This window comes from Coturnix japonica, chromosome 3, assembly GCF_054131305.1.
Source record: "Coturnix japonica strain WE chromosome 3, WE-NBRP24, whole genome shotgun sequence".
In the NCBI taxonomy this organism is placed as follows: domain Eukaryota; kingdom Metazoa; phylum Chordata; class Aves; order Galliformes; family Phasianidae; genus Coturnix; species Coturnix japonica.
Window position 1 is genome coordinate 31,356,730 of NC_140665.1, and position 27,602 is coordinate 31,384,331.

General features: G+C 42.4%; 2 protein-coding genes and 1 long non-coding RNA gene across 15 annotated transcripts in view; 1 reads left to right on the top strand and 2 right to left on the bottom strand.

Annotated features, from left to right (window-relative positions):
* Positions 1–9,483, bottom strand: part of BIRC6 (baculoviral IAP repeat containing 6) — a 151,175-nt gene extending 141,692 nt beyond the window's left edge. For all 11 annotated transcript variants that reach the window (XR_014944694.1, XM_015857677.3, XM_015857679.3 and 8 more), the window contains exon 1: positions 9,030–9,483. Coding sequence is in view for 10 of the 11 variants with exons in the window: in XM_015857677.3 (XP_015713163.1) it covers positions 9,030–9,282 (253 nt within the window). In the remaining variant the exon portion in view is untranslated. The remainder of the gene's footprint in view (positions 1–9,029) is intronic.
* Positions 9,484–11,679: 2,196 nt separating this feature from the next.
* YIPF4 (Yip1 domain family member 4) lies at positions 11,680–22,135 on the bottom strand. Of its 2 annotated transcripts, none has more exons than XM_015857782.3 (6): positions 21,919–22,135; positions 19,842–19,995; positions 17,535–17,706; positions 16,297–16,374; positions 14,592–14,705; positions 11,680–12,732 (listed from the first exon to the last, which is right to left on the bottom strand). In XM_015857782.3, exons 1-6 carry the CDS (start codon positions 22,016–22,018, stop codon positions 12,595–12,597), a joined length of 756 nt encoding a protein of 251 aa, XP_015713268.1. In that variant the 5' UTR covers positions 22,019–22,135; the 3' UTR covers positions 11,680–12,594. The 2 variants fall into 2 exon arrangements, with proteins under 2 accessions (XP_015713268.1, XP_085399371.1); XM_085543245.1 differs by lacking the exon at positions 21,919–22,135 and adding an exon at positions 21,219–21,714.
* Positions 12,993–17,366, top strand: LOC107311327 (uncharacterized). Of its 2 annotated transcripts, XR_014944695.1 has the most exons (4): positions 12,999–13,389; positions 13,607–13,734; positions 15,094–15,189; positions 16,968–17,366. It is a non-coding gene; the product is annotated as an uncharacterized LOC107311327 (long non-coding RNA). The 2 variants fall into 2 exon arrangements; XR_001553995.3 differs by lacking the exon at positions 15,094–15,189 and having other exon boundaries at positions 12,993–13,389.
* Positions 22,136–27,602: the final 5,467 nt, after the last annotated feature.

The window sequence follows — 27,602 nt, forward strand, 5'->3', positions numbered from 1 at the left end:
AACCCAACTGAGATCAGAGCAGATCACAACTCTCAAGTACTAAGCTTGAAGACATGAGGTTCTTTTGTCCTCTGCAGATCTAAAGCAGAAGACTGAACTAGCAGGAAGACTCTGGACAACTCTGGAGGTAACAAAAAGGTAACTGAAGCACTAAAGGGCAGAGATGCCACTTATATAAACCTCAAAAAGGCCAGAGAAATGGCTTGACACAAACCCCCTGAAGTTCAACAATGTCAAGGTCTTACAGCTGTTATGGAATATAACTCCATGCATCAACAAAAGCTGGGGACCAAGCATCTAAGTGGCAGCCCTGTGAAAAGAACCCGGTGATCCTGATGGACAGGCTGAACAAGAGTCAGAACGCATCCTCACACTGACAAACTCCCCACACAGGAATCACATAGATGAACTCAGGGAAAAAACATGATTTTCTCACTAGACAATTCTGCAGCCACACGCAGGATGCCACATCCAGCTCTGACTGCCCACTTGAGACAGGGCACTTCTAAGGGTCCAGTAGAGTCACTCTAAGGTGCCTGGGGAGCTGGAGCATGCAACACATGAGAAGAGGTTAAGGGAACTGCCTTGTTCAGACTGGAGAAAAAGTGGTTCAGGAAGAAATCTAAGTATTCCCTTGCTGCAGTAGTAGTTCAACAGTTATGTTAGATGACTGAGTTATTATTTATCTTAATTATGTTACTTCTGAGGAAACATAACAGTGTAGAAGGCAGCAATCATACAGGAACCCCACATCCAAGACTGTGATCTAGGTCAAGTTCTCAGAGCTAAAGAAAGGGTGCACATACAACAGTACTTCTTGTGATGCAGCCCCCGGCAATTTTTGCTCAGGGACCTTCTGAGACAAAAGTCATTTCTGCTTCATATGATGACCTTTGATTGTTTTTTCTTCCATTCATTTGTTCAATGCTGTTTTAAGTTCACATAAATATCTGGAGTCTACTATCTTCTGTAGGCAGCCACTGAGTGTGTTTCTATTTCTCACAGTTGTTTTAAACTAGGAATCTCCTCATTTCTTTCGATGCCTCCAGTCACAAACTGCAAGATACATTTTATTCTAAATATACTGCTCGCAAATCCCAGATACTGTAAACCTCTTTCAGATCCTTACCTTCCCATTCTCTATCATTTTTCCTCCCACGCTGAATACTCATCATCTATTAGATTGTGTTGAGAACACAAGCCACTGCACACCTTAAGTCTGTAGTTCTGTTCTACTTTTTAGAGTATGGAAGTATCAAAATCGCACAAGTGAAATCACTTCAGATTTGTATTCTCAGACAATTTCCTGAGGACTTCTCTAGTAATTGCTTATGTGATCACTACTGAGCATGTAGCTGGTATTTCATACTTCTAGCACAACTCCAAGATCTCATTCTGTCACTACGAGTCAGTTCAGAATCCAGAACGCTGGGCTCCAAATCCACCAAACTCTTACAAGGACTTCAAATTAATTAAACGTGTTCTCAAAGAGTTTATCTCCAAATAACTGCTTCCACATAGGAAAGCTGAAGTAGAAGAGGCCAGATCCGCTACTGGTTAAGATACATTTAAAAGAGAAACTACTCTTCAGGATGCCTTCGGGAATTCTACAGAAAAGCCAACAAAACTGAAGAAACTTGTACAGTTAAGACAACTACTTGCAGCATAAGTTCAACTTGTATAGTCACCGCAGTGAAATACTAAGTTGAGTTGCTCTGAGGAGATATTCACAAAAGCTAACAACACCCTTTATAGATGTTCTTGCCAGGCTCTTTCAATACGTAGCAGGAAGAAGGTTCCTCCAGAAGTTCAGACTAAGGACTTCTTTTTATTAAGTAGAGAGGAAATCTATGTTTAGTTATTGAAAAATGTTAGGCATGTTAATTTTGACTTAAAAAAGCTATAGAAATCATAACAGAAAAAAAGTCCACTATTGAAAGAAAGTCTATCTAGCAGCGTGGCATGCCATCATTTCCAATACTACACAGATGCAGGATCCAGCAGAAGTCAATTGAATTTTCCACAATATTTTTCCACAATATCTTCTGGATCTCCAATGAAGTCTTTCTCGCCCTCCCTTTGCCACCAGCTGTCCAGCTTCCCCCTTCCCCAAACCTTCCCAGTTCTCTTCCCACCATTACCCAGCCTCTTCACCACATTTCTCAGTGCCATCCCTTCACCCTTCCAGCTCACCCTTTCCGTAAGCAGCTCTTCCTCACAGTTTCCATAGCCTGCTGCTCAGGCAGCAGCGTTTATCAAACTCTTCTTCTAGAGCTGTCAAATATTAAGTGAGATCCTGATTCACTTAGCTCAGGAAAGTGCAATGGACCACACAGTTTTCCTCCCATGAACTGTACAGTAGATAGAAGAACTGCTGGCAGACACCACACTGTGCAATCCTTCAGAAAGTAGCACACACAATCATAGAATCTCCAAGGCTGGAAAAGACCTAAAAGATCATCCAGTCCAACTGTTCACCTATTACTAATAGCTCCCACTAAACCATGTCCCTCAACACAACATCCAGTCATTCCTTGAACACCCCCAGGGTCGGTGACTCCACCACCTCCCTGGGCAGTGCATTCCAGTGCCTGACCACCCTTTCTGAGAAGTAATGTTTCCTAATGTCCAGCCTGAATCTCCCCTGCCATAGCTTGAAACCAATCCCTCTGGTCCTAAACATGAGACAGGATATGCATTTTCATGAAGGACACTCATTTTCAAGACTACCAAACTGATGAGCAAATTCCCTTTTCCTCAGAGTAATGAGTAAAAAAATATCAGTAAAACATCTGCTGACCAGCTTTAGCAAATACCCCAATCATTTCTGAAACACGGTGATTGTAACTACATAACAAGTTGTTATTTCCAGAATTTTACACTTTCCATTTAGGCAGTAAAACAAATAGCAGTTTGTTTTGTTTTTTTCCCTTCCCATTCTTAGCAGCACAGTGCCCTTTGCCCTAATACACAGACCAATCTTCAAATACATTTAGCATGTACCAGACTTCATGTCTATTTTTTGACTGGCACCGTGCGCTGGGTCTTTAGCAAATCTTGACAACCTTCTGAATGACAAGGGAGCAAAGGAAACAGGCAGCATGAAAACCAATAATTGACTCCACAGAGACCAAAAGAAGCTACAAATATTGGTATCCACACACACGCCCCAAATGAAAGAAGTGAGCAATAGCTGTTCTTCCTACAATTGTCCACTTAGCAATAAGCGCTCCTCTGCTGACTGCAAGCAGTCACTGCAATTAAGACGGCATTAACTATTTAAAGGACAGCTTTCTAACGGCAGAAGGCGATACTGTGGCTTCAATTAAGAAGCAGCAGGAAAGCAAAGTGAGCCAGTTGTACATTTTTTATTTAAAAACAAACAACTGGTGAGCAGCTCCAGAGCCGCAGGGAACAGACAGCGAGCAACTGCTATCACAGAACAGGAGTTAGCACTCTCTGAGACACTCAGAAGTTGTCCTGGAGTCTGCCTGGTTACAAACCTTATCTCTTCCAAGATGTCCTGAAGAAGCTTTTTTGAAGGATGTCCTACTGTTCAGAGAAAATTAAGAGAATCTTTATAGCAGCAAGGATGGACAATTTTGTTTCCTGATTTGAAAGTATTCGGGAAGAAAACCTGAAAGACCAGATAACACCACACACACACAAAAACCCAACAAATACAATCGCTATTAAAATCTCAAGAGAAACAACTACAGTGAAACTTCAGTCTAGGTCATTTTTTCTTATACACTGTCTAAAGAAAACCAAGAGGTTGCATTTCACTTAAGCTCAAGTGATGGATTCCAGTGCAATAGCAAGCATTGATATAAACTGTACTACTAAGGACTTTGAAAGGGGCCCTAATGAGCCAGCTAAAATACAGCAGGCTGCTCTAAAGGACCAACTGAGCATATCCAGATACAAATCACCGAGCATCACGATGATCAGAAGAGGAAAAAGATAAACTCACAAACTGGCCAATCCAAAGCAAAACCATTCTTCATGCTACCATTACTGAAGAGTCAAGCAGATTTATCTGCTTAGTTCACGTCCAGAATTTGATGGAAGGAAGAAGTTAGCTCAACCAGAACATATTTATCTCCTATATTTTGCATAATACAGCACACAACAAGACCAGGAGCTGAGCTGAAGGGTTTGTCATATAACCATGTTAAAAGCTGTCTTGACCAAAGACGGATGACAAGCAGTACTGCAGTTGAAATGTAGCTTATCATATCCATCAGAAGTACCTTGATGATCTCTAAGGTCCCTTCCAACCAACACGAGACTATGATACTATGATATGATACCTCAGCTACCTGCAAGATGGAATACAGCAGGAAGGCAAAGCTCAAATCCCCTGCTGCAGAGCACAGTACTTCCCTTCCAGGTCAGTTAGGAGCACTTCAAGATGCATCTTCCTGCCTGCAGAAGGCCTTTTTCCAATTCCATTTGCACAGGAAAAGGAAACTTCCCATGAAATACATTCAAGTATTCTGGAATTTTCACTCATACAGCACTACAGTTGTGATGACGGCCATGAACCCATCAGTCAAGACACAAATGATCTGTCAATAAAAAACATTTTTATGTTTTGCCTGGCAACAGAGCTTACATGTCCATCACTGTTGTCATCCCTGGATGACTGCAGTAAACACAGTAATGAAAAAGAATTGATCTTTTATTTTAGCTTCTGCAGAATATAAAGCAGATGTGTTTCCACAAAGCCTGGAAGTACCATTTCCCAGCATCTTGATAGAATGGCAAGACACGTGTCAGAAGGGGATATGGGACACACGTTGATTCAGCCAGCTGACAAATGGAGCACACAGTCCTACAATCTTCACTGGGATTAAAATACAACTCAAATCTGACAATTCTCCTGTCCTGTTGGGTTTTGTGAGCACTTACGACTTCTCGTGAATGACCTTAAGATCAATAAATCAATTGAATGATCTCACTGAGAAGCACTTTTCCTAGACAGGCGTGGTCATCCAGGTCCAAGTATATTCAAAAGCAAGATATTGTCAAATACCCAGCAATATTGTAATGGAATCACACTTTTTTTTTTGTCTGTAATTAAAGAAACGATACAAAGGTTTGAATGGAAATTACTTGAGCGGTGTTACCACAGTGAGCTTGAAACAGATGGAACTGCTTCTGCTGCCCTTCATGCATTTCAAGCCTAGGAATGGGTGGCAGAGTATCCCAACTGTGCTTTCCAAGACATTACACAAAGCACAAGCTCCCTCCATCACTTCCAAGTTGCACAAGAGAATCTTTTCTTCTTGCACCACACAGAAACACAAAACATAAAACTGAAAAGGTACGTGAGGCCAACCTGCTGCCACAGGTGACCCCCTGGGCTGGGATCTCTTTCTTTCTAAACTCTTCTGCTGTAGGAACAGGAACACAAGGGCTTCTGGTGATAATTCAGAATCTCTGTTTCCCTTACAGGAACTGGTGTATGCATACAATGAACAGATCCCTTTCTATATTAAGCACTAGGATTCAGAGGTTTGTACTTCGATTACTGTCAGGGCCTCTACAGTCATCCTGGAGACTCTAGCAAGCAAACACTGTATATTTTAGCATACGAGACCCTGAAGCCATTGCTATGACAATTTCCTTTAGAAAAGAAACTACAGAAGCATACAAGACAGCCACTGGCCTTTAGACGGTGCATTCAGGTTCCCTCCTGTGTTCCTGCTCAGGCTTCCCTGGGAACTGCAGCACTCTCTCTATTCACACAGTTTTCTCATTTCATTTGTAAATAACTGGAGCTGACAAATCAAATATCAGATGAACTCTAAGAAAGTCACCTGATATTGTAGAATTTTGTTATTTTGTTTTGCCAGGGGGAAGGCTGTTCAGTTTGGTTTTTGTTTTTATTAAGACAGAGGAAAAGGTTTTTCCTTAGCACTGTATCTGGAACCTGGTATTTGAATCATTCATGTTCTTTGGATACCAGTGTTCAACTTGCAACTGGAAGCACACAAGTACTGAAGTGTCTAAGCAGGAATAACATACTCAATAGACTTGTGTGACAGATGCCCTCTACTCCCCAACTGACCACTACTAACAAGCACAAAAATGCACAATCGCCAGCAATCACAAGAACCACTCCTGCATTTGCCTGCAGGTCTCTCTGAAGTGACCATGTCTGCTGAGAGAACAAAGGACAATCCTGACCAGGTAAGACAAACATTCACACCAAACGCTCACTTCATTTTCCCCTTACTGCTGACACTCTGTTTCACTATCACACCCTAAGCTGTTGCAACTGATCCCCTGGCTGCCCTGAATACACCTACAATGCTCACACAGGGAACAGACTTCAACAGTAGAAAATGACTGCACATGTTCAGGAGGCAGATCTTTCAGTGTTGCGTCTCAAAGAAACACTGGATGGGAGTGAAAAGCACAAGTATCCTCGTGGAATTCCTGCAGCTTGGGCTCAGAAGAACCATCCCCAGATCGTCAGATAAATCAAACCAATTATGTTGGCATCAGAAACTGAAGCACAAATGCCAGAGACCATGTCCAAATCTCCAGAAGCATGAAGACCTGATCCATAACTGAGCTGCCTTCTGGCTATCTTTTATCTTGCTCTTTTAACACACCAACAACAGCAATCCACACATACATTCTAATGAATGCAGGCTCCACTGCTCTACTGGTTTCAGTATTCCACAGATTCGATCTTTTCACTAAGAAGGAGCTCAACATTTAATATCTTGTCACAGCGAAACTCAGATGAAAGCAACAGCAGGGTTTGGTGATATTGCATTTTATTGTAGTTTTATTTCTTTCCCTTGTTAGGTCCCTTTTTCTTCCTCTGCTTTCTAGAGAGAAAGGCTGGTATGGTTTTATTTGTTTGTTTTTTATCCCCCATGGATAACGATTAAAAGCATTTTTGTTCAATGCAAACCTCCTGGCAGGGCAAAAGGCCCAGTCACCAAGGAGGACATCAGCCTCTCAAGAGGAGCAGTTTTAATTCCTAGAGACTCTATTTTTAGGTGTGGCACCACAAGTCCCTGTAGCAACAATATCCTTTGACTTGTCATTTATGTCAGGGGAGCACACGGGGACAGCCGGCCTGCAGGTCTGAGTGCCCAGCCACCAACATCTGACACTCAAAGAGTTTGTCCCGCACAGAGCACACAGCCAGCAGAGAACAGACTAATTCTCTTTTTCTCTTCTTTCCAAAGAATGGCTGAGAACATCAATCAGCCTCAACAGCCACCAACCCAGCTCCTGACAGCCACAGCAGTCTCAATCTATAAGGACGTTCACTTGTATTTTCTTCCAATTAGTGAAGATTATAAATTTAAACAGAACCACCTGGGAGCAGCCAATATCTGGTCACACTGCAAGCAGCTCTGTTGTTTGACGTGAGGAGGAGTAGAATCCATCCTTTGCAGCCATTCCTTGTGTCGCAGAGAAGACTGACACTACCGGAAGCACACACGGCTGAATGTACGTAACAGAGGCAGAGCACTGAGTTATTTTTAAATAGTTACTATGTAGGGGAAAATTGCCATTAGCGTTTTGAATACTAAATCAAACCCCTTGCAAGAATTTTAGCATAGAAAAAAAAAAAACATGAAAAAAAAATCCACCAACCAACCAACCAACTCCAAACCTCAGACTTCAATGATTTAGAATTCACTTCTGCTGCTGATGGACATTAAACATTTCCTACGCAGGCAACCAATTACAAACTGCTTCCATTTATGCCTGCTTCCCTACAACTTGGAAGCAATCCTCAAACTGTGGTAACAGTCAGAAGAAAAGAAATGGAAGTTATTAATGTAGAAGCACCTGAGGAACAAGTAAGGTGGAAGAAAAGGTATTTTAGAATCAGTGACTTGAATTCAGAACAAAGAGGGGAACACCACCCAAGAGTCTCGCTCTCAATACAAGCAGCGTTCAGCAAAAGCAGCTGACAGCTTCTGCATCCCACTGAAATTATTTTTGCTCCAACCACGTATCAGTTTATAATGCACCCAACTTTGAATTGTGAGCAGAAATCATGTTCTTCTCTTTTGTTCTCTTTAGCTTGGCATTATAATACAGTTGCTGGTTTTCAAGGTAAAAGTACATATATTACTCAGACTGTGTCATGTCTGTACAGCTGCTGACAGTGCTGGGCCACATGCAAGAGACAACCATCAATCCTTCACTCACACCACTCTGCAAAGCCAGATCCACTTCACAACACTGAACTCTACAACTGTAAGGAGAAACAAAGTGCAAAACACACAAGTGAGAGCACAAATTTCTATTCCAAGGTCTGCACTTACTACGTACAAAAAAACACCTTGCAGTATGGAGACAAGCAGCACAGACTAAGAACAAAGGCATAAACTGGGGGGGGGGGGGGGGGAAATGAGTTGCACATGGAACTTCTACAGATCTAGTTTGTAAGTAGAGTAAAACATCAGTGGGCGACAGAGAACACTGCTTTGCAGTTACCGAGTCAGAGCCTTCACCAAGCCAGTGTGTAACTACCTCTACCACGGGGTCATTGAACCGTTTAAGTTGGAAAAGGCCCCAGAGATAATCCAGCCCAACCATCACAGCAAGGATATCACTACTAGCACCAACTATCACAGCAAGGATATCACTACTAGCACCAAAGCCAGCCAAGACACTCCGCAGCCTGGAGAACAATGCAAATATATATTCAAAATGGACTGCCAAAAAACTTTCAGAACGATTTTAATCTTCAATAATTCTTAGCTGCCAGACAAATCACACCCTTGAGAAAACCTTCTTAACGATCCCTGGTGAAGGCTCTGTACTTACACATAGGAACAAGAACTACGCCCATCCAGCACAACGCGCTGAAAGGCTCAAATTTACGCTGCCGACACCTGAAAAACCGAAGCGGAAAAACGCCGCCCTACGCGGCCCTTTCTGCCATCCTCGCTTCTCCCATCCTGCCCGCAGGCCGCCCCTCCCGCCGCGATGGCGCACGGCGGAGCGGCCGCCGCCTCTGTTCGCCTTGGGGCCGCGCTCACCGTTGAGGGCCGAGGCCTGCAGCGTGGCCCCCGACGTGCCGTCGATGACTTTGATGGCGCCGCGCGCGGTCACGGCCAGGATGGCGTTGAGCGCCGGGTGGTAGCACAGGCTGCACAGCCCGTCGGCGTCGCAGCGCAGGCAGCCGTCCCGCAGCAGCAGCCACTCGCAGGAGCCCGGCCCGGACGACGCCGACCCCGGTCCGGGCCCGGCGGGCGCCGCCGCCGCCGCGGAGCAGGAGGCCGCCGCCGCCATGTTGCCGGCCGCCCTCAGGACAAGAGGCCCCGGGGCCGCTCAGTGACAGGCCCGGCCGCCGCCGCCGCCAGTCACCATCCGGGTCCGGGAAGATGGGGAAAGGGAGAGCGCCAGCGTGAGCGGGAAGTGACGCAATGGCGCCGGATGCGGAACCGAGCGCGGGCCGGGGAGCGGGAGGAGGGAACGAGAGACCGCCCGGCACTGAGAATGGAGGGAGGGCGGGCGGGAAGCGGGGGGCGGAGCCGGGCACAGCGGGATCGGCCTCCGAACGGCGACGGCGGCTCCGCCCACAGCGGGAGGGCGGCGGCCTTGCCCCGGGCCGGCTGCTCGTGCCCGGCCGCCGCGCTGTTTATAGCCGTGTGGGTCACAGCGGAGCGGCCGCCTGTAAGCGGGCTCCAGAAATGGCAGGTTCTGTGCTGCCCCTGGCGGCCATCCGGCGGAGACAGCGCGGGAGAGGATTATCAAAGGGTTGAAATTAACAGGCGTCGATAGCGAAAGAGCGTCCGTGTCTCCAAAGCAGAACAAAGGCTGCCGTGTAATTTCCAGGTGTGATTTCCAAGGTGTAACTCCTCCCGATTGAGGGTCTGTGCGATGGGCAGCAAGTGAGAGAGCTGTGCAGACGTGAACCACTCCGCTTCCATGCAGCAAAGAGCACTGGCTGTCACATATCTCCCTCTTGACCTACGCTGCTCCAGGCAAGGGGGTTGGAACTACATGATCCTTGAGGTCCCTTCCAACCCGGGTCATTCTGTGATTCTTGAGATATTGCTGGTAGGTGTCAGGCATCCACGCACGATACATAAAAGCTGTATATTTATTATGCCCAGCATTGATTTATTGTCAGAAAGCTCGGGATGGATGACAGGGATAGGAATAGAGATGTGCCTTCATAAATATACATCATGTAAACAAGTTTAATTAAAAACTTTTATCAAATACATCTTGTGCTTACGCATCCCTTATCTAAAAATAAGTTTATTGAATGCAAAGTTATTACAAATGATGAGAACCATTTGAGCTGTCTGTACATACTGTTGCACAGCGTATGCAAAAGGTGAGACCCTAAAGGTGCAAATCTGCAACTGCGTACAAAATAGGTGCCGTTGTGCACACTGACACCACATACTGCATGTGCCCAATATGTTGGAAGGAACATCTGAGCTGCAGATATCACTTTTTATGCTAATACAGAGGAAATGAAGATATTTAAAGACAAAATAGAACGTTATTGCATCCTCAGTATTTATAGACCCGTGTGACTGTTATGAACACCAATACAACAGCTGCACAAAGAGGAGGTGAACCTAAAGCTCTCCATCAGCCCAGTAAACTACATCCATCCTTACCCTCATGTCTGCAGTGGCATTAAATGTGAACTCAGTGTTTGTCTGGAGTCTGATACTCATGAGTACAAAGAAACACAGCCACGAAAGAAGCAAGACCAGCTCATTATTCAAGATTATAAAGGTAGTGTGCATCACTTTAATTATTATTTTTCTTAATTATTTTAGGTGGGGAATGAGTATTCTCAAAATACTTCCAGATAAGAACTAAGCTGCCAGCAGAATTGGTTTATTACGACTCTACAGCAATTCCATCCAAACTTCCACAGAAGTCAAAAGTGAGCTGATAAGTCAGTCACTCCACCAGGTTTTGTCCTTTAATGTATGACAAGCTGGAGTATTATGGTACAGTTTATATCCAGTATCAACTTTCAATAGTTTTGTTTCAAACCAATGCAAGCATCAGCCAGAAAAGCGGTCCAAGTAAACTAAAGGCTCACAATAGAGCAGGAATTTACATCTGTATTTTGCATCAACAATGAGTGGTAAAAATAAGTAGCAAAAATGGCAAATTACGCCATGAAAAAAGCTGAGAAACTTCTGATAAGGAAATACATCCATTAGGGATCAAAAACAGCCCTTGCTATTACCTTACATGGGGGATTTTTATTTCCCACATTGGGTTGGGGGGAAGGGAATAAAATAGGCTAGGGAAACGCTTCTCCCAACCAAAGATTAAACAAAATAGAAGATACTTCAGATCTATTTGGTAGCACTAAATACTGAAGGTTGCAAACGACTAAGTACCATGCAAAGTGAATTTCAGAGGAGTTTCCTAGTGAAGAAATGTTACCGTTAGGACTATTACATAAGCAGTCAACACAGTACACAGGAAATATTTAACGTCATCACATTATTACATAATCCTTGGATAGTCAAAATTAGCAAGATTGTTACTGAGGCTGCAGTTCTACCTCTTTTAGTGGGGGCTGGGGGGAAGAATCCGGTCTTACAAACATCATTACTTTTTGCAAGGGATCAACCTCGGGACAAAAAATATACGCAGGTTAAATGTTATTACCGTTAAATACAAATAGAGCAAGATGTTATAAAATATAGTTAGGGAAGCATTCTTTTTATTTGGTCATCATCAGACATTGTTTCAAGAGCACACAAATTGGATGGGTCAGTTTTTTTTCTCCCTCTGACACTAAGCCAGCACTACAGCTGAGGAAGGCGTTCACCTGTTTCTTTCTCAATTTAAATCTTGAGTAAACTAATTAGAGTCTCTGAAGAAGCACTGTAATGATTTATGTTACACGTGTCTTGCTCCTTTGGTCAGAGATGGTAAATGAAGACCTCAAACACTTCTATTTTTTGAATTTTAAAAACCCAATATACATCCTTAACCAAGGAGTCCTTATGCTACACGCGAGTCATAGATACAAAATACACAGTATATACATATTTTGGAAACAAATTGGAATTTATAAAAGCTCAAGAGCCAAATCAAAGTAATTGAGGCACTAAATTATGAGTGGTATCTTCATGTCTTCATTAGACAGGCTATTCTGTGAACAATAAGGACTGCTTAATAAATATATATATTATCTACAGAATTCGCTGTGCCAAAAAAAGCCAGCTGTTTAAGCTCAAAAGAAAAAATTGCACTTGGAGATCGTTACAGTTAACTTATTTTTCTCCTCTAATATAGTAATCTGGTCCTAGTGCTTTTGGCACAGGTATAGAGCTGTGGTTTTGCTACACTTTTTTTTTTTATAAAACACAAGGTCTTTTATTTTGTTCATTAAAATCTGAAGAGTCTTAAACAAACCTAGAACTTTGATACAAATCTATATAGCTACAATTACTTCATTAAATAATATACACAAATATGCTCTTCAATCTTAAAACATCTTGACAACTGGATACAAAACAGTCACTCGTGTTATTTCCAGCCTCCTTAATCTTACTCGTTATCAGTCTGCAAGTGAAGAAAACATGGGTTTTGGCCACATCTTTCACTAGATCACACCCCAGTGTACAAGGACAGGAAATAAATGTATAATAAAAAGATGGGATAAATTAGAAGGGGTTTCTTGGTCTTGAATTCTTCTCCGACTAGTAAAGATGCAGCGCTGTACGCAGCCCAAAAGACTCCAAACAACTGAAACAGAAAACAAAAGGGAACAGCAGTTACTTTCAACACGATTAGAAATGTACAACTTTGTGGGGAAGAAAGAAAACAATCCATCAAACCTTTACTTTAATTATGGGCCCCCAACTTAAAGTAACTGAAACTCCATGTTCCTACTCCTTTCAGGTGCAGTGAGAAGCTTCCCAAAATAGAACCTGTATCAAAGGCTCGATTCTTTCCACGGTTAATGACTAACCATTTCAAAAGACTGGTAGAAAGTATCACAATGTGTAAATATTCACTATGTTACATGTTAGTACATCTACTTTTTAAAACTTCTATTCACTGCCTTCAGGTCAGTGAATTTGACACAAGGCTCAAGCTAATAAGCTTACAGCAAAATGTAATGGGACATCTTTTATACTCAAGCAACAACCTGAATATTAACAAAAAAGGAAAAGCACTAATTTCCTGCAAACAGCAAGGCCAGAGGTCTGGTATGTTCAGGGAAGGGCTGACATAACAGAATCCCAGTGAAGAATTCTTCCCCACAGTGCTGTCAGAGAAGCTCAAGATGCTCAATGGATTGTGTGACTGGTTCAACTGCCACTGCTAAAAGCAAACCAACCCCAACTGCATATCTGTGCTTGAGCTGCCTGAACTGGGACTGTGGAGATGAACAAGAAAGTAAGTAATAATTTGATATATGTATACATACATATACATATGTGTATGTATATATATGTACACATATATATCAGAATATATCAGTATTGTGACCAATTCCCTGCATTAAGAAAACTGCAGCAAAAAACAAACGAACAATCAAGGTGCTTTACTTAAGTAGTTTACTTTGCTGACTTTGGCTGAAAGACAACTGACTAATGCTGTTTCTCTACTTAAGTTCCCCAGCTTTAAGACTGAGGAATATTTCCCTAGAGCTCCTAAGCCATAGGAAGCAATACTTGTCACAGTGTGGGCAGTTATGACCGTGTGGAGCTTGTTCTGCATTTTCACACTAATCATCCAAAGGTAAGACACTTGTACAGGCTTGCCCTGTAGTTAACGTAAGGCTGTTAACAGCAATCAGGTAACAGCAGTTTCATTAACTATTTGTATTTATTTTTAAGTTACATATTAGTTAACTGCTGAGTTAATAATTTGCTTTCTGAATGTATCACCTAATAGCAATTGCAAGTTATCAAATCACAAGCAGAGCTATTATTCTGGTTTATCATACAGTTACTTGTATTTCAATTATACCATAAATCAGCAAGCTGATAGGACAGAAATTAATCAAATCATCCAAGTAAGATCTCAGAAAGTCTTCTCAGTCAGCACCAGAAGTTTAGCAATGACTTCAGAATCTAAATGTAAGGGTTGTACTAAGTGTTCAAGAACATCATGTACTTCTAGGATGCAACATGGATTGATGCTAACTTTATGAAAGGTGTCCAACAGCAGGTAGCATCAAGCACATCATTTTTGCTTTGTGCCCCACACCCTACATCTGTAAAGCAAGAACTAAAACTTGACGATGGGGGAAAGAATAGAATAGCTTACTTTCATATACTTCATTTTGATCTTTAATTATGCATCCTTCTTTAAAAATGATAGTCCTATTTAATTTTTAATGCAACTATTATAATGCTGCAAAATAGAAGCTAAGCTGGTTTTCTGTTTCCTTGGAGACTGTATATTTCCAAATACTCAAAAGAAACATTTAAAACATGATTTGCTTAGCATTCATAACCAAAAGAGCCACATAGTTCAGGTTATATTTCTGATTATTTTATCACATGTTGTCCTGAACGGACTGATGCTTCAAATGTTAGGAAAGTGACTCAGAATAACAGTAAACAGTTCTCAGTAGACGTTACTGAACTTACTTTTATTAAGGTAGAAACCACTTCAAACGATCCAACCACCAAAAGTACAGGTGCTATGACAATGAGGGGAAGCAAGGAATATCCTATCACACCAAGAACTTGGCCATAAGCAACCTGGAATTTTCAAGTGCATAAAAAGAAACTTTAGTACAGAACGACATTCATCAAACAATTTCATCCTCTTTTAACAGTATGAGTAACCAGAAAAATGTGTTGACACTTTGTGAATTTTTAGCCAAAGGAAAATTGCTAGCATGCAAACTGTTTTTTCTATTCAATCCTCAAGAATTGTGTAGTTAATCTATCTAATAAACATAATTTAAAAACCAAAACAAAAACAACTTCAGATGACAATTTTAACACTTCCAAGAGAAGCAATCGGATCTAGATCAAGATCTAGAACCTGATATACTATGACAAGCTTAAACAGATTTGTTCAAAGTCCTTCCATAACTGCTTTCAGCTTCATGCTATTAAAATGTCTGATTTTTCCCTACTGCAGTTGGAAGCGTCCCTTGGCTCTGTTAGACTTCCTGGATTTAACTTAGGAAAAATAGCAACAAGACGAGCAACTGTTTTTAAGCAACATCTTGTGGCAGTAAGTTCTCCACTATCAACTCTGAAGAGCTTTAGTGATTCCCCCAACCCCTTTTCTCACCAGTTTATACATTCTGATAATTTTACATTTTAAGCCACAAAACCTACAGACTTAAAGGCATCTGGATTATGCTGGCATGCTAAAATACCACACAATCACAGTCATAAAAGCTTTTTCTTTCCAAGTACTTTTCAGACAAGAAGCCTCCAGCAATTATGATTAAAGGGAAAAACCTAAGAAGTAAAAAATAAAGAAAACCACCACCAAAGTGCACTAAGCTTAAATAGCGTAGGGAGTCTGCAAAACTAGTTGACCATTAATGGAAAATGCATAGCAAATACATAAAAATTACTTATCGCTGATAACAATAAGATGATAAATACATTTTAAACTGCAAATCCATTTTCAGAAGTTTCTGTCCTCGTGACTGTTCCACAGTAGCTGTCTGTGGGCTTTGCTGTAAGCCTCGATACTTTGTTTACACCTGAATCACTGAGTGACTCAGTTCATAAACACAGAGCTTTAACAGCTATGCCAGCCCTGCTGATGCAAGCAGCTGGAGGGAGGGATGTAGGCCAGAACTTCAATTGGCTTTGCAGCTGAAGCACATACACTGACTTTCATCCCTTAATGGGTTTGAACTCCATCGGGCCAAGGATGAAAACAAACACCAGTAGGTGCTCTGTATGAAAGGCCACTACGCAACTGCTGCCAGCCCAGTTTAAAAAAAGTTAAATAAATGGCCCCATTTAGCTCAGTGTCTGAAAAATGGAAAGCACTTCAAGAAACTGACCTGAAAAAAGGATTTCAGCTCTGGATCAGAGGCGCACACAACAACCTCTGAGATCTGTGGTAAGAATTTACCACATCCAGAACTCCATGCACTGCACAGCAAGAGTAGCTGCCCACTTCTTTATTTTAGATTCTGCTTTGGTGACCAAGAACCCGTAATCTATGCTCTGAAGTTTTTCAATTTCACCCGTTCTTAGGTGGCTACAACACTGAAAGTCAAGCACTAAGAAAACCCAGCCACTAATGAAAAGCATAGCCAAGAGATTTTGAAATTACCTCCCTCTTAGCAACTTTTCATACATTATAGGTACTTACTTCTCCTCCAAGAACCCTGGCCAGTAAAAAAATTGTCAAGGATCCAAATATCCAGATAGTTATAATCCAAGAAACAACCTTAAAATGGAAAGAACAATTAATTTATTTTACTCTTTTTCACTGTAAGGAAGGACAAGTCATAAATCACCTCAATACACTTGAGTTTTATTACACAAAATTAAGTTCTGAACTGCAGCAAGAATAGTTTTATTCAGTATCACAACAGAGCTTGAAAATAAAATTCAGATGTTACATTTACAAAATCACAGTAATGGTAAGTTCAGTGAAGAAGGAATGCTTAAACAGAGTTCTCTAAGTACCAAACTATTGCATCAGAGTAGGAAGAGGTCAGCTAAAAGTAAAGCTAAGATCACGTTACTTAAACACCTTCACTTATTCAAAACAATTGGCTCAGGTTTTTTGTTTGATTTGGTTTTGATGTATTTATTTATTTCCTTTAAGTCAGCCCAGGCAGTACAAAGAGTTGAGAATCTCCTTCCCTCATCTATAAAGACACAAGTTAATTCTTTTCTCAGACCAGGAATACTCAGAATAAGGCACGGGACTTTAATTCTTGGTAAAACTTAATGATTACAATTTAACAAACAAATCTGGAGTCCTGGAAAAAAATAAACCAACTAATTATTTTCCTCCTTCATTTGTTGTTTCAGAAGTCTTAAAATCATTCTCCAGCTTCAAAGTAACTTACATGTTCCTGGGGTTCAGCCACTGTGTGGATTAGAAGCAAAACTCTCCCTTTTGAAATACTTGTTTGGATGGAAACAATAATATCAGTATACTCCCTGTGTTTCTAACTGTACCATGGCAGCACTTAAAAATGAACATTAGTACTCAACACCATTTTTTCATGTAAGTTCCAGATTTACAGAAGAATCAGAAGGAGGATATATGTCTTTTATATATATATATATATATATGTATGCATGTCTATAAATGTCTGAATTAACATTGATCTTTTTCCCTTAGAAACCAGATCTTTATTTCATTTTATTATATAAAAAGCCTGACATTTTAATAAAGATTAACTTCTCTGTAGGTTACTTAATAAATTTCTTAGTACTATATTTCTACATCGTAAGTCAAGAAACTATAATTAGAATGCCCTATATTAATATGTGAAGAAGAGACTTTCTGCCTACGTAAGAATGCAAATTGCTTAGCAATAATGTCCCCAAATTTAGTTCAGATTTCTTTTCAGGTAGAAGGTTTGTACGTACCTTAAATTGTCCATATAACGAAATCATTGAGAAGAAGAGGACAACTGCCAGAGGACCCCAGAAATCTGGATTGTCTCTCACTACCTGCCTATTAAACCCAAGAGACGGCATAGGCATCAACACACATCGAATTTTGTAGTAAATGTCCTTCAGATCAATGTCGAGTTCTTCCCTGAAATTGTAAAGCAAGGGAGTGTTACTGTACAGCACATGAATGAAACAGAGCATAAAAATTAAGTTCATGGGACTAAAAGAAGGTTTGTAGAACAGGTCTCCTGTTACCATAAGGCTTTCTGTAGCCATGACTAGCAATGGAACAATTTGTCCACAGAAAAGCAATGCCATACTTTCATCATACATTCAACAACCAGTACGACACAGATATATTTTGTTCTACAAAAATCAATTACATGACTGAGAATAGAAAACATCCACAGCACATCTTAATAGTCTACAGCAAGATGGCAGATCTATTTTCTGGCACACAGGAACATGTGACGTTCATGAAATTGGAAACAGAAGTCAAAGACATGTACTCATGAGTAGGATATCTATGTATTCCTTTGTATTCCTATGCTGAACAGTTTGCCACAAGCACATTTATTATGGGATAATTTTGTTTCAAATTCTAAAAGAAATATTTTAGTTGCATTCACTAATCATGTACCAATCAAAATATATCTAATCAGATTAATAAAAAATAAAGAAGAGACAAGAAATAAATACAAAGACAATTCAGCACAATTTCTCTTTAAAAAATGAAGTACTGTTCACTGACTCTTAAGGCCATTTCAGGATTGCTATTGCTGAGGCTATCTCACAACTGTTGTTAATAACCCGTGCCTAAGTAACAAAAATTGCTCTTTCACACAACCTTGAGTAAAGGAATAGACCAAAAGCATAAGTTTTTTCCCACATTTCTAAGCAGTGTTGTATTTCTCCTGAAATTATTTAACATATATATATTCCAATCAGTTGCATAACAGAAATATTTCCTCTGTGGACTTCTTTGTCACTGCTTATGGTTTCTGATAGTGTTTCAAGTCAATAAAGTGTCTTTCCCACAAAGCTGACAATTATCTCACTGAAGTGGAGATGGTAGCTATAAGAGGAGACAAGTGCCAAAAGCACAGCTGTCCAATGAGGGGAAAGAAATAATCTAATTGTTGAACAAAGTGCTTGTGTGACAACACCACATCAGTGAACTTATCTTTGCTGTCTGCTATTCTTTAAACCCACAGAAGCATTCAAATTAAAATGCTTCATAAGAATGCATCAGAATAATCAGAAGCACGTAAAAGCTGCGACATGAAGTCACATTCAGTTTCTCTGTTAGGAAGATGATTTTTGTCTTCTTTGCTGTAAAATTATTCCTGGCTTGTTCTCCTCACTTCCAAGAATAGGTTTCTTAGAACACAGAGCTGTCTTTGAATCACAAACTTGTTCTTTTTTGTGGCATACAATGTTACACAAAGAGAGAATTCATATCCTGTCACCTCTGAATGCCATTCTATTTCTTAATTAAAAATTACAGGTTCACAGAACAGACTCAGTCACACAGGTGCTACTTTTGCACATTTCAAGTAGCAATGTCATTATTAAGCTCTCCAGGTTCCTGTTTTCTCTCAGTGCTCTTATTTCAACTCTTCAGGGTACTTCCCTTCTCACTCCATTTTTAAAAGCATTATCTTTAAACGTGGCAAAACTTTGAGACAACAAGAATGATGCTGCTTAGGTGGAGAACACAGACTAAGACCCAGGCAGCCCTACTCAGCGTAATAACCTCCAGATACAGCTTTCTTCTGACAATCATGTTTCTGTGAACAGAACAAGTGACGCAGACATCAGCAGTTTCAAAGACAGTTTTGTCTTTCAACAATAACCTCCCTTAGGAGAACTTCATAAGGTAGCAGCAGAGAATATAAGGCTTCTGTTACCTTACTTGCAACCCTGCTGCAGAACACAATCTAGTTTTTTAAACCACAAGATGAACAGATAAGAATACAAGAGACATTACATTTATATACTTATAACATAATAAAACTTTGATTTTATTTCCTCTTTCCTTCCTCTCCTGCAGTGAATAACAAAAGTCTCTTTAATAGACAAAGAAACAACAAAAATAATAAAAAAAAATACAAAACCCACCATAATGAAAACAGCACCAAAAGAGGTTAATCGACCAGGCAATTTGTCAAACAGAATTTCAGCCACAGGAGAACATTAGGAGACAGTCTGAGGACTTACAAGCACTATGTTTTCCCTGTGCTTCTAACAAAGAGACACCCACAAATGATTACCACATACAGGAGTGGCTTGTTATCTTCTGGGTCATCATCTTCCACTTCCAGAAGCCAGCCATACCCCCTCTGCCTCAGGAATGTAGTTGCCGATGATTCTTTGATGAATTCTCCTCCAAGATTCAGCTTAACATCTGGAGTTGTTATGGACCCACTCGGATCTTGGAGAAAAAGGGAGAGGAAGATACGTGTTTTCATTTTGCCAAAACACATTTGATTTCAAAATCACTGCAAAATAAAAAAGGTACGTACAAAAGCTCCACGGGTAGGTCACCACCACAAAGTATTCAAAGTTATACACCAACAGTTACATTATCTGAAAGGGTGCCTCTGTTTTTATGCAACAGTAACAAAGTCATTTTCAGACTCCAGTTAGCAATTCCTAGATAACAGAGTATGCTTCAATTCATGCTTTACCATTAATTGTTTAGAGGCATAAAGGGAGCTAAACTAATGAAAGTCTCATCATGCTGTAAACTGTGGATTATTTATCACTTTTTGCTGACCACGCTATCTCTGTGAGAGCCCATTCCTGCACAGTGGCACTGTTTCATCCAAACTATTCTCTGCTTACATCCAACTTCCCACAGAATGAAAACATTTGTAGCTTTTCCCATTCGCAACCTGCTTTTAATACAGTGGGAAATGTTAGGAAAAACAACACTGCCAGAGCTCCCCAGGTTCCTTCTGTTCAATAATGAGAGATACAAGGAATGCTCTCTAACATGCTATCATACTAAACACAAACATAAGCAACTAACAGTCCAATCGGATTTCTCAGTTCTCAGTGGAGCTGAGAATAATTACCCACCTTGAGGTAAGAAAACTTCTACACGCATCTTATTTACTGATGTTCTTTTTAGCAAAAGATGATTACAGAATACCACATTAGAGATCATGAAGCCTATTAACATGGCCTTAAGTCTATTTTGGAAGATGATATCTCAGGTGGGACAAAGCTGAAGAAACCAAGGAAAAAAGAATCTTCCATTGCCTCTTCTTTAGTCTGCTTTGCATGAAATAGTTAATAACAGGCCAAACCAGCACTGAAGAACGTGACAGAAATCCACGTTTCTGGTGTTTGCTAATGAGAGTCAGGATGTTTTCACCACTGCCACAGGCAGAACACTGCAGAATACACAGGGCTGCACTCAAACAGGGATGAGATCACACCTTGCATTCACTGAGAACGCAGAGCCAAACCTTGTTCAACACATTGTACAGGACAGGTGCTTACTATGGCTCGGGCCCAGCAAAGCACTAACACAGCTGTCAACAAATGCTTCCAGGGAGAACCCAGAGTCCTTCCTGAGGCACCTGGCTCCTTTTCCAGGCCAAGGTGGAAGAGGAGAAAAAAATGAAAATAAAACAACACACATTGTACCTGTTGATTAGCATTCCTTGTCAGCAGAACTGACAAGCTCACCAAAGAACAGAGTGAAGCATTTTGTAGTGGCATTTCACTTCAATTCCTCGTTTCCATGCTAGGCCATGAGCGCCAGGATGTATACAAGATGTACAACCTGATCCACAACTATCAGTTAACTACACAGATGAAGCAGAAAGCCGGTTATTTAAATGGCTATAGTCCCAAGGGTGGTCCTCCATCAAAATAAGGTAGCACAACGTTGACTCTTCCACGTTCCTTTTTGCAGCGCACAGACATAAGCCTTCATGGCCAGCAGCTACCCGACAGGTACACAGCCTGCACGGCAGGTAGGCCGCACCTCGCCCCTTCACCTACGCGCAGTCCCGGCTTAACCCCTTATTACCCTGCCGAGCACAGCCCCAAGCACGGCTACAGCGGGCGGCAGCGGGCAGCCCGGCTTAACGGACACGGCCGGCGTTAGGGGCAGGAGGACGCGGGCAGCAACCGCCGCGGTTACGTCAGGGTACGGAGCAGCCGCCGGCCCTGCCACGCACACACCGCGCACACACGGCGCCAGCGCCGCCTCAGCGCCCTGCAGGCGGCACGGGGACAAGGACGGCGCCAACGCCACGGGAGCGAGAGCCGCCCGCCAACCTCGGGCCGGGCCGGGGCCCTCGTTCGGCGGGAGCGGCCCCCACGACGGCCCCGCACTCACCTTCGGCATCGGCCGAGGAGACGAAAGTGAAGTCTCCGTTGTTTGGAGCGAAGAGCGGAGGCGGCGGCGGCTGCTGCTGCTGAGGGCCCGGGGGCTGCATCTCCCCGCCCTCCGCGGGGCTGCGGGGCCGCGGGCGGAGAGGGGCGGGCGGTGCGGCCTGAACCTGCCTGGGGCCTCCGGGTGGCGGCCGCGGCGCTGAGCGGCGCCCAAGGGCCACGGCGCAGCCGCCTCACGGGGCGGCACCCAGCGCACGGCCCAGCCCACCGCCCTGCGGGGATTGGTCGGGGCGAGCAGCTTAACGCCCACCGGGACGGGGCGGAGTGTGGATGACGGCAGTCACCGCCCTCGTGCTCGTCAGCCGTGAGGCGCAGCTGTGTGCGTAAGGACTGTGCGACGGACACGGGGCCTCGAGTGGGGCGTGGCTGTAGGTAGTGGCTGTAGGTAGTGGCTGTAGGTAGTGGCTGTAGGTAGTGGCGTTAGCGGGCAGACAAAAGTTAAGGAAGACTCTATCCAAATGAACGGCTGCGGAGCATCGAACACCTTGCTAGGAAGACTGTGTCAGTGTTTGACTGCTTTCGTGGCTGAGAAGTTTCTCATAATGCCACGTCTGAGCCTCCCCTGTAAATATAAATACATTACAGACTGAAAAAATATAGAAAGAAAACGTGCGTTAGCAGTTTGGTTTGGAGAAGGAAATCACTGCAAGTTCCTTTGCAAATAAATTGGAACAAGTTAAAAACCAAACTGATTTGTACAGAAAGAGTGCGCTGGGGAATTCTTTAGTTAAGCACCAAGCCATGATGAGAATGAAAGGTCCGAGAATAGCTTGTGCTAAAGGCAAAATGTTCATTTGCTGTGTTGGAATCCTTCCTTGCAGGCTCTCAGAACCTCGGCAGAGCTTGGTACCTGTCTCCTAGCAAACTGCAGCACGAGAGCAAGACTTAAGGGTGAATGGGACAAAGCGAACATACACCCTGCTCACGAGTGGCTTCTCATGGCCGGGGGCGGGTTTTCGGGCCACACAGAACCACAGCTCAGAATTCACAGAATTATCACAGAATTATCAAGGTTGGAAAAGTCCCAGAAGATCATCTAGTCCAACCATCACCGATACTTCCCAGCTAAATCATATTCCTCAGCACAAATCCAAACATTTCTTGAACACTTGCATGGTCGGTGACTCCAGCACCTCCCTGGGCAGTGCATTCCAATGCCTGACCATCCTTTCTGAGAAGTAATACTTCCTAATGTTCAGCCTGAATCTCCCCTGGTGCAGCTTAAAACCATTCCCTCTAGTTCTATCATTGATTACACGAGAGAAGAGGCCAACCCCCAGCTCTCTACAACCCCCCTTCAGGAAGTTATAGAGAGCAATAAAGTCTCCTCTGAGCCTCCTCTTCTCCAGGCTGAACAATCCCAGCTCCCTCAGCCGTTCCTCATAAGGCCTGTGCTCCAGACCCATCACCAGCTTCATTGCCCTCCTCTGAACACGTTCCAGGGCCGCAATGTCTTTCTTGCAGTGAGGGGCCCAAAACTGAACACAGTACTCGAGGTGCGGCCACACCAATGCCGAGTACAGGGGGACAATTACCTCCCTGTTCCTGCTAGTAACACTGTTTTTGATGCAAGCCAGGATGCTGTTGGCCTTCTTGGCCACCCGGGCACACTGTCGGCTCATGTTCAGCCGAGCATCAATCAGTACCCCCAGGTCTGTTTCCTCCACACAATCCTCCAGCCACTCTGCCCCAAGCCTGTAGCGCTGCCTGGGGTTGTTGTGGCCAAAGTGCAGGACCCGGCATTTGGTCTTGTTGAACCTCATCCCATTGGCTTCAGCCCAGCTCTCCAGCCTGTCCAGATCCCTCTGTAGAGCCTCGATACCCCCAGGCAGATCCACACTCCCTGCCAATTTGGTGTCATCCATGAACTTACTGAGGGTGCACTCAATGCCCTCATCCAAGTCATCAATAAAGATGTTGAAGAGGACAGGTCCCAGCACCGACCCCTGGGGAACACCACTCATGACTGGTCTCCAACTGGATTTAACTCCATTTACCACCACTCTCTGGGCCCGGCCCTCCAGCCAGCTCCTTACCCAGCCGAGAGTGTACTCATCCAAGCCACGGGCTGCCAGCTTTTGCAGGAGAACGGCATGGGAGACAGTGTCGAAGGCTTTGCTCCGTTTGCCCTGTCGTGAGGGACGAGAAACAAAGCAGCCCTGCTGCCAGCAGGGGGTGCGCCTGCACTGCTTGTGCCTGGGAGCAGAGGGGCGGCCGCATGGCTTGGAAATTTGCTGCTCATTGAGGGTCTTTTTTTTTAATCGAACGGCAAGCTGATGGGGGTACATGTTTTTCTTAGCACTATCTTACCTCTTGGGTTTGTAAAGAAGAGGGTTCAGAGAGGCTTTGACTATATTTTACTGTACGTGGTTTTTTCCACGAAATCTCAAGAGTCCTTTGTCAGGCAGTGGGGAATTTCAACCATTTATTATAACTGTCTCTTTAAACAAAGAAAAGAAAAGCCTGGGTGACATTTGCTTAAAATAAGCTTAAAAAAAAAGGTGTAATATTTACAGGGATAGTTCAGCAGGAGCCAACTCAAATTAATCTTTCAGACATGAGAGGAGCAGCTGAGGTCCCTTGGTTTGCTCAGCGCAGAGCAGAGGAGCTGAGGGGAGGCCTCATGGCGGCTGCAGCTCCTCACAGGGAGTGGAGGGCAGTGCTGAGCTCTGCTGCACAGTGCCCATCTACATGACAAGATCAATTTCTTATGAGCTCAGTGACTGATTCAGTTGAGACATGATACCAGACCATTAGACCCCATAACTAGTAGGATGTGGACGGGTGTTTGGAGTAACCAGCGTATCTTCAAAGCAGTTCAGTTTTAATATAAAGATATTTACAAAAAAAAACACCAAACAGACATAGAAAGAAGCTAACAGAAAATTGTTAATAGCAGTTCCCAAAGCTGAAAAAGAAAGCATGGCAGTTCTAACAGGAAACCTTATAAGAACAAGATCTTGGAGAAATGGTAATAAAATTCAGGAATGGAGATGAGTGATCTTCTTTTGAAGATGATTGCAATTAAGGAACCTGAGAAGAAGGTCAGAGCAAACCAGGATCTTGGATGAGATGTTTAAAAATGGGAATCCCCAAGAAAAATATTTCTTTGTATTCCAAGAGCTTGTGGCATTTTATTGGCTGTTGACATCTTGAAATAAGAGGACTAAGCTGGAAACCTGAGCCATAGAGGCCGTACAGGAGGAAGATTTGGGTATGGCTTGGAAACAGACAGATGAGGACTTTTGTCTGATATTATGCCAAGAACCATAGAGCTGTGCTGAGCACTGAGGCAATCAGCTATAACTAGGATATGTACTTGTAGAAAGGGAAAGGGGAAGGAAAGGGAAAAAAACAATTAAGCCACAAAAATGAACATGTCGCATTTTTCAGAGAGTTTGGGACAAATCTGTACAAGTTTAGTCTGACATCCCTATCTGATTGAACTGCATCCTTCATTTGTTTTTAGCCACCCATGCTATTCAGCCTTACCCTTCCAGTTTGAAAACCATTCTGTTTTCTATGAGAAAAACAAAAACAAGGAGACAAAAAGTTCAGGTAATTTAATTATTGTAATGAAAGGACTCTCCCTTCTCCCCAGTGTGTTGTGTTGTCTTATATCCCAGAGTCACATTTCCACAGAGAATGCTTGGCCTCCGCTTTGTGCTGATATAAATAAGTGCACACGGTACAGAGCAATAGAAAAACAGGCACTAGAAATGTGGAAAATGGTGTTGTATAGAGAACTAGAGTGTGCTCCTTATATTTTGAGATCAGGAGTGAGTACCAGATGTTGGGCTTTCATATTGCTGTGGTGCTTTCATTGCTTAAACAATACATTTTCTACACAGTATTTTAGAAGATAAATATTAACCAGCGGTGCCCTCCCTGCCGCTCTATAAAGCAAAGAAGCCTAAGACATATATAAAGCTGAGTTCTCACAGTCCCTCGGTTGCACTCCTCAGTTTGCGCTCACAGTATCTTGGATCTCATTCTATTTTGTACTTTGTGCTTTTAGTGAAAGAAGAGAAAAATCAGAACATTTTTAGGTTTGTTTTTACAGTCTATCCCTTTCCTTCCTACAAGTCTGATGATTAACAAGCTGAGTTATAATGCTATTGCTACACGTTCACAACTTAGGGATAAAAAGATGCTGATGAGATACTTAAAATGTCAAAACATAGATATATAGAAAGCAGGAAACTGCGCCCTACAGAAGATCATTGTTTGTTGTTACAATACTGTATAGTGTATGCCTTCAATGATTTACGAACGATCATTTAATCTGCCTTCCCAGCCCTCTGGACCTGAATTAGTCCCTTGATAGCTCTGATTAACTTGGCCCCCTTCGGTCATATAATGCTGTTTTTGCTTGTAGATAAGCAGCTTTTGGTTCGTTGTATTTGGACTGTTTCCCACAAGTGGTATAAATGTGCCCTTAATGCTTCTTACAAGTTTTTTAATAAGATTAGAAGGATGATTGTAATATTTGTAGATTACTATCCAGTATACTGCTAATCCATTATGGCGGTGAGGAAAGGGAAGTACATGGCATGGATTTGAGCATAAATCTCAAACAGTAGCACTTGTTAACTTTCAGCAGCTTATGTGTTTTATTGTGCTCATTGCTAATTAAAATTCTTACACAAAAAGCTTGTTTCACCCTAGGCTTGACCTGCCTCATATGATGTACTGAGGTGGCAGTTTCCTTGAATTAGGGTAGTTTGGGCATGTGACAACTATTCTCTGATCACCTTCCTTGCTGTGAGTCTCTAATAACTAGTTAGCACGCAAGAAGAGCATTAACTCCCTGACTGTGTTACTTCTCTTGTGTGAAAATATAATGGGATCCAGAGAAAGGAAAATAAGATTGGGACTATTTCTAGCCATAGAGATTCCTTCATACATGGGCAGCAAACCTTTTACTTTACTCCCTTGTATTTGCTTTCATTTTCCTTCAGCTTTACTCTTTTCTGGTCCTTTTCCCTTTTTACTCTGTGACTTTCCTCTGACACCCTTATTTATCTATCTATTTATTTATAAATTCAAAGAGGCTTATAGCTAACTATATGGAGACATATTTTTAAACAGAAATTAGAATGATCGTCTTTCTTTTATGGCAGCTGCATCTGCTCCAATTCTTTCAACCCTTGGATCTCAAAAATGGCCTTGAGATTTGGATCAAATGTTGCTACTCGTCAAAAAGAAGAAAATAACACGAAGAAGATGTTTGTTACTGTTAAAGCTTAGTAAAAGTCATTAAAACTACAAAACCACGATAGAGAAAATAGAAAGTGGTTATTTGTTTTCAAGCCCATGAATATCCTGGTATACAGAGAGAAATCTCGTTGATCTGGAGATGTCTGCAGAAAACTAGCTCCTTCCAGCCTATTGCTGCTCCATGGCATATTCTCAGGAGCTCTACTCACAATCCCAACCTTGACTGTTGTACTATATTTGAAGAGTTGTAGGTATATGTATTCCCCAGGCCAGAGGGATTTTTTCACTGGCAGATTTGCAAACATCTGACTCATCTGGACCAACACATCTAAGCAGTTACCCACAATTATGCTACACTGATGTCACTAGGACTTTCTCTTGGACCATCAGAAGAGCCTGGGCTTCAGG

Bases quoted from the DNA above. Each gene is read 5' to 3' on its own strand.
- YIPF4 (XM_015857782.3), bottom strand. From the start codon at position 22,018: ATGCAGCCCCCGGGCCCTCAGCAGCAGCAGCCGCCGCCGCCTCCGCTC. The intron at 16,375-17,534 runs GTACGTACAAAC...TTCCATTTTAAG, and splicing joins CGTTATATGGACAATTTAAG to GTTGTTTCTTGGATTATAAC. The intron at 12,733-14,591 runs GTAAGTTCAGTA...TTTCTGTTTCAG, and splicing joins TGGTTTCTACCTTAATAAAA to TTGTTTGGAGTCTTTTGGGC.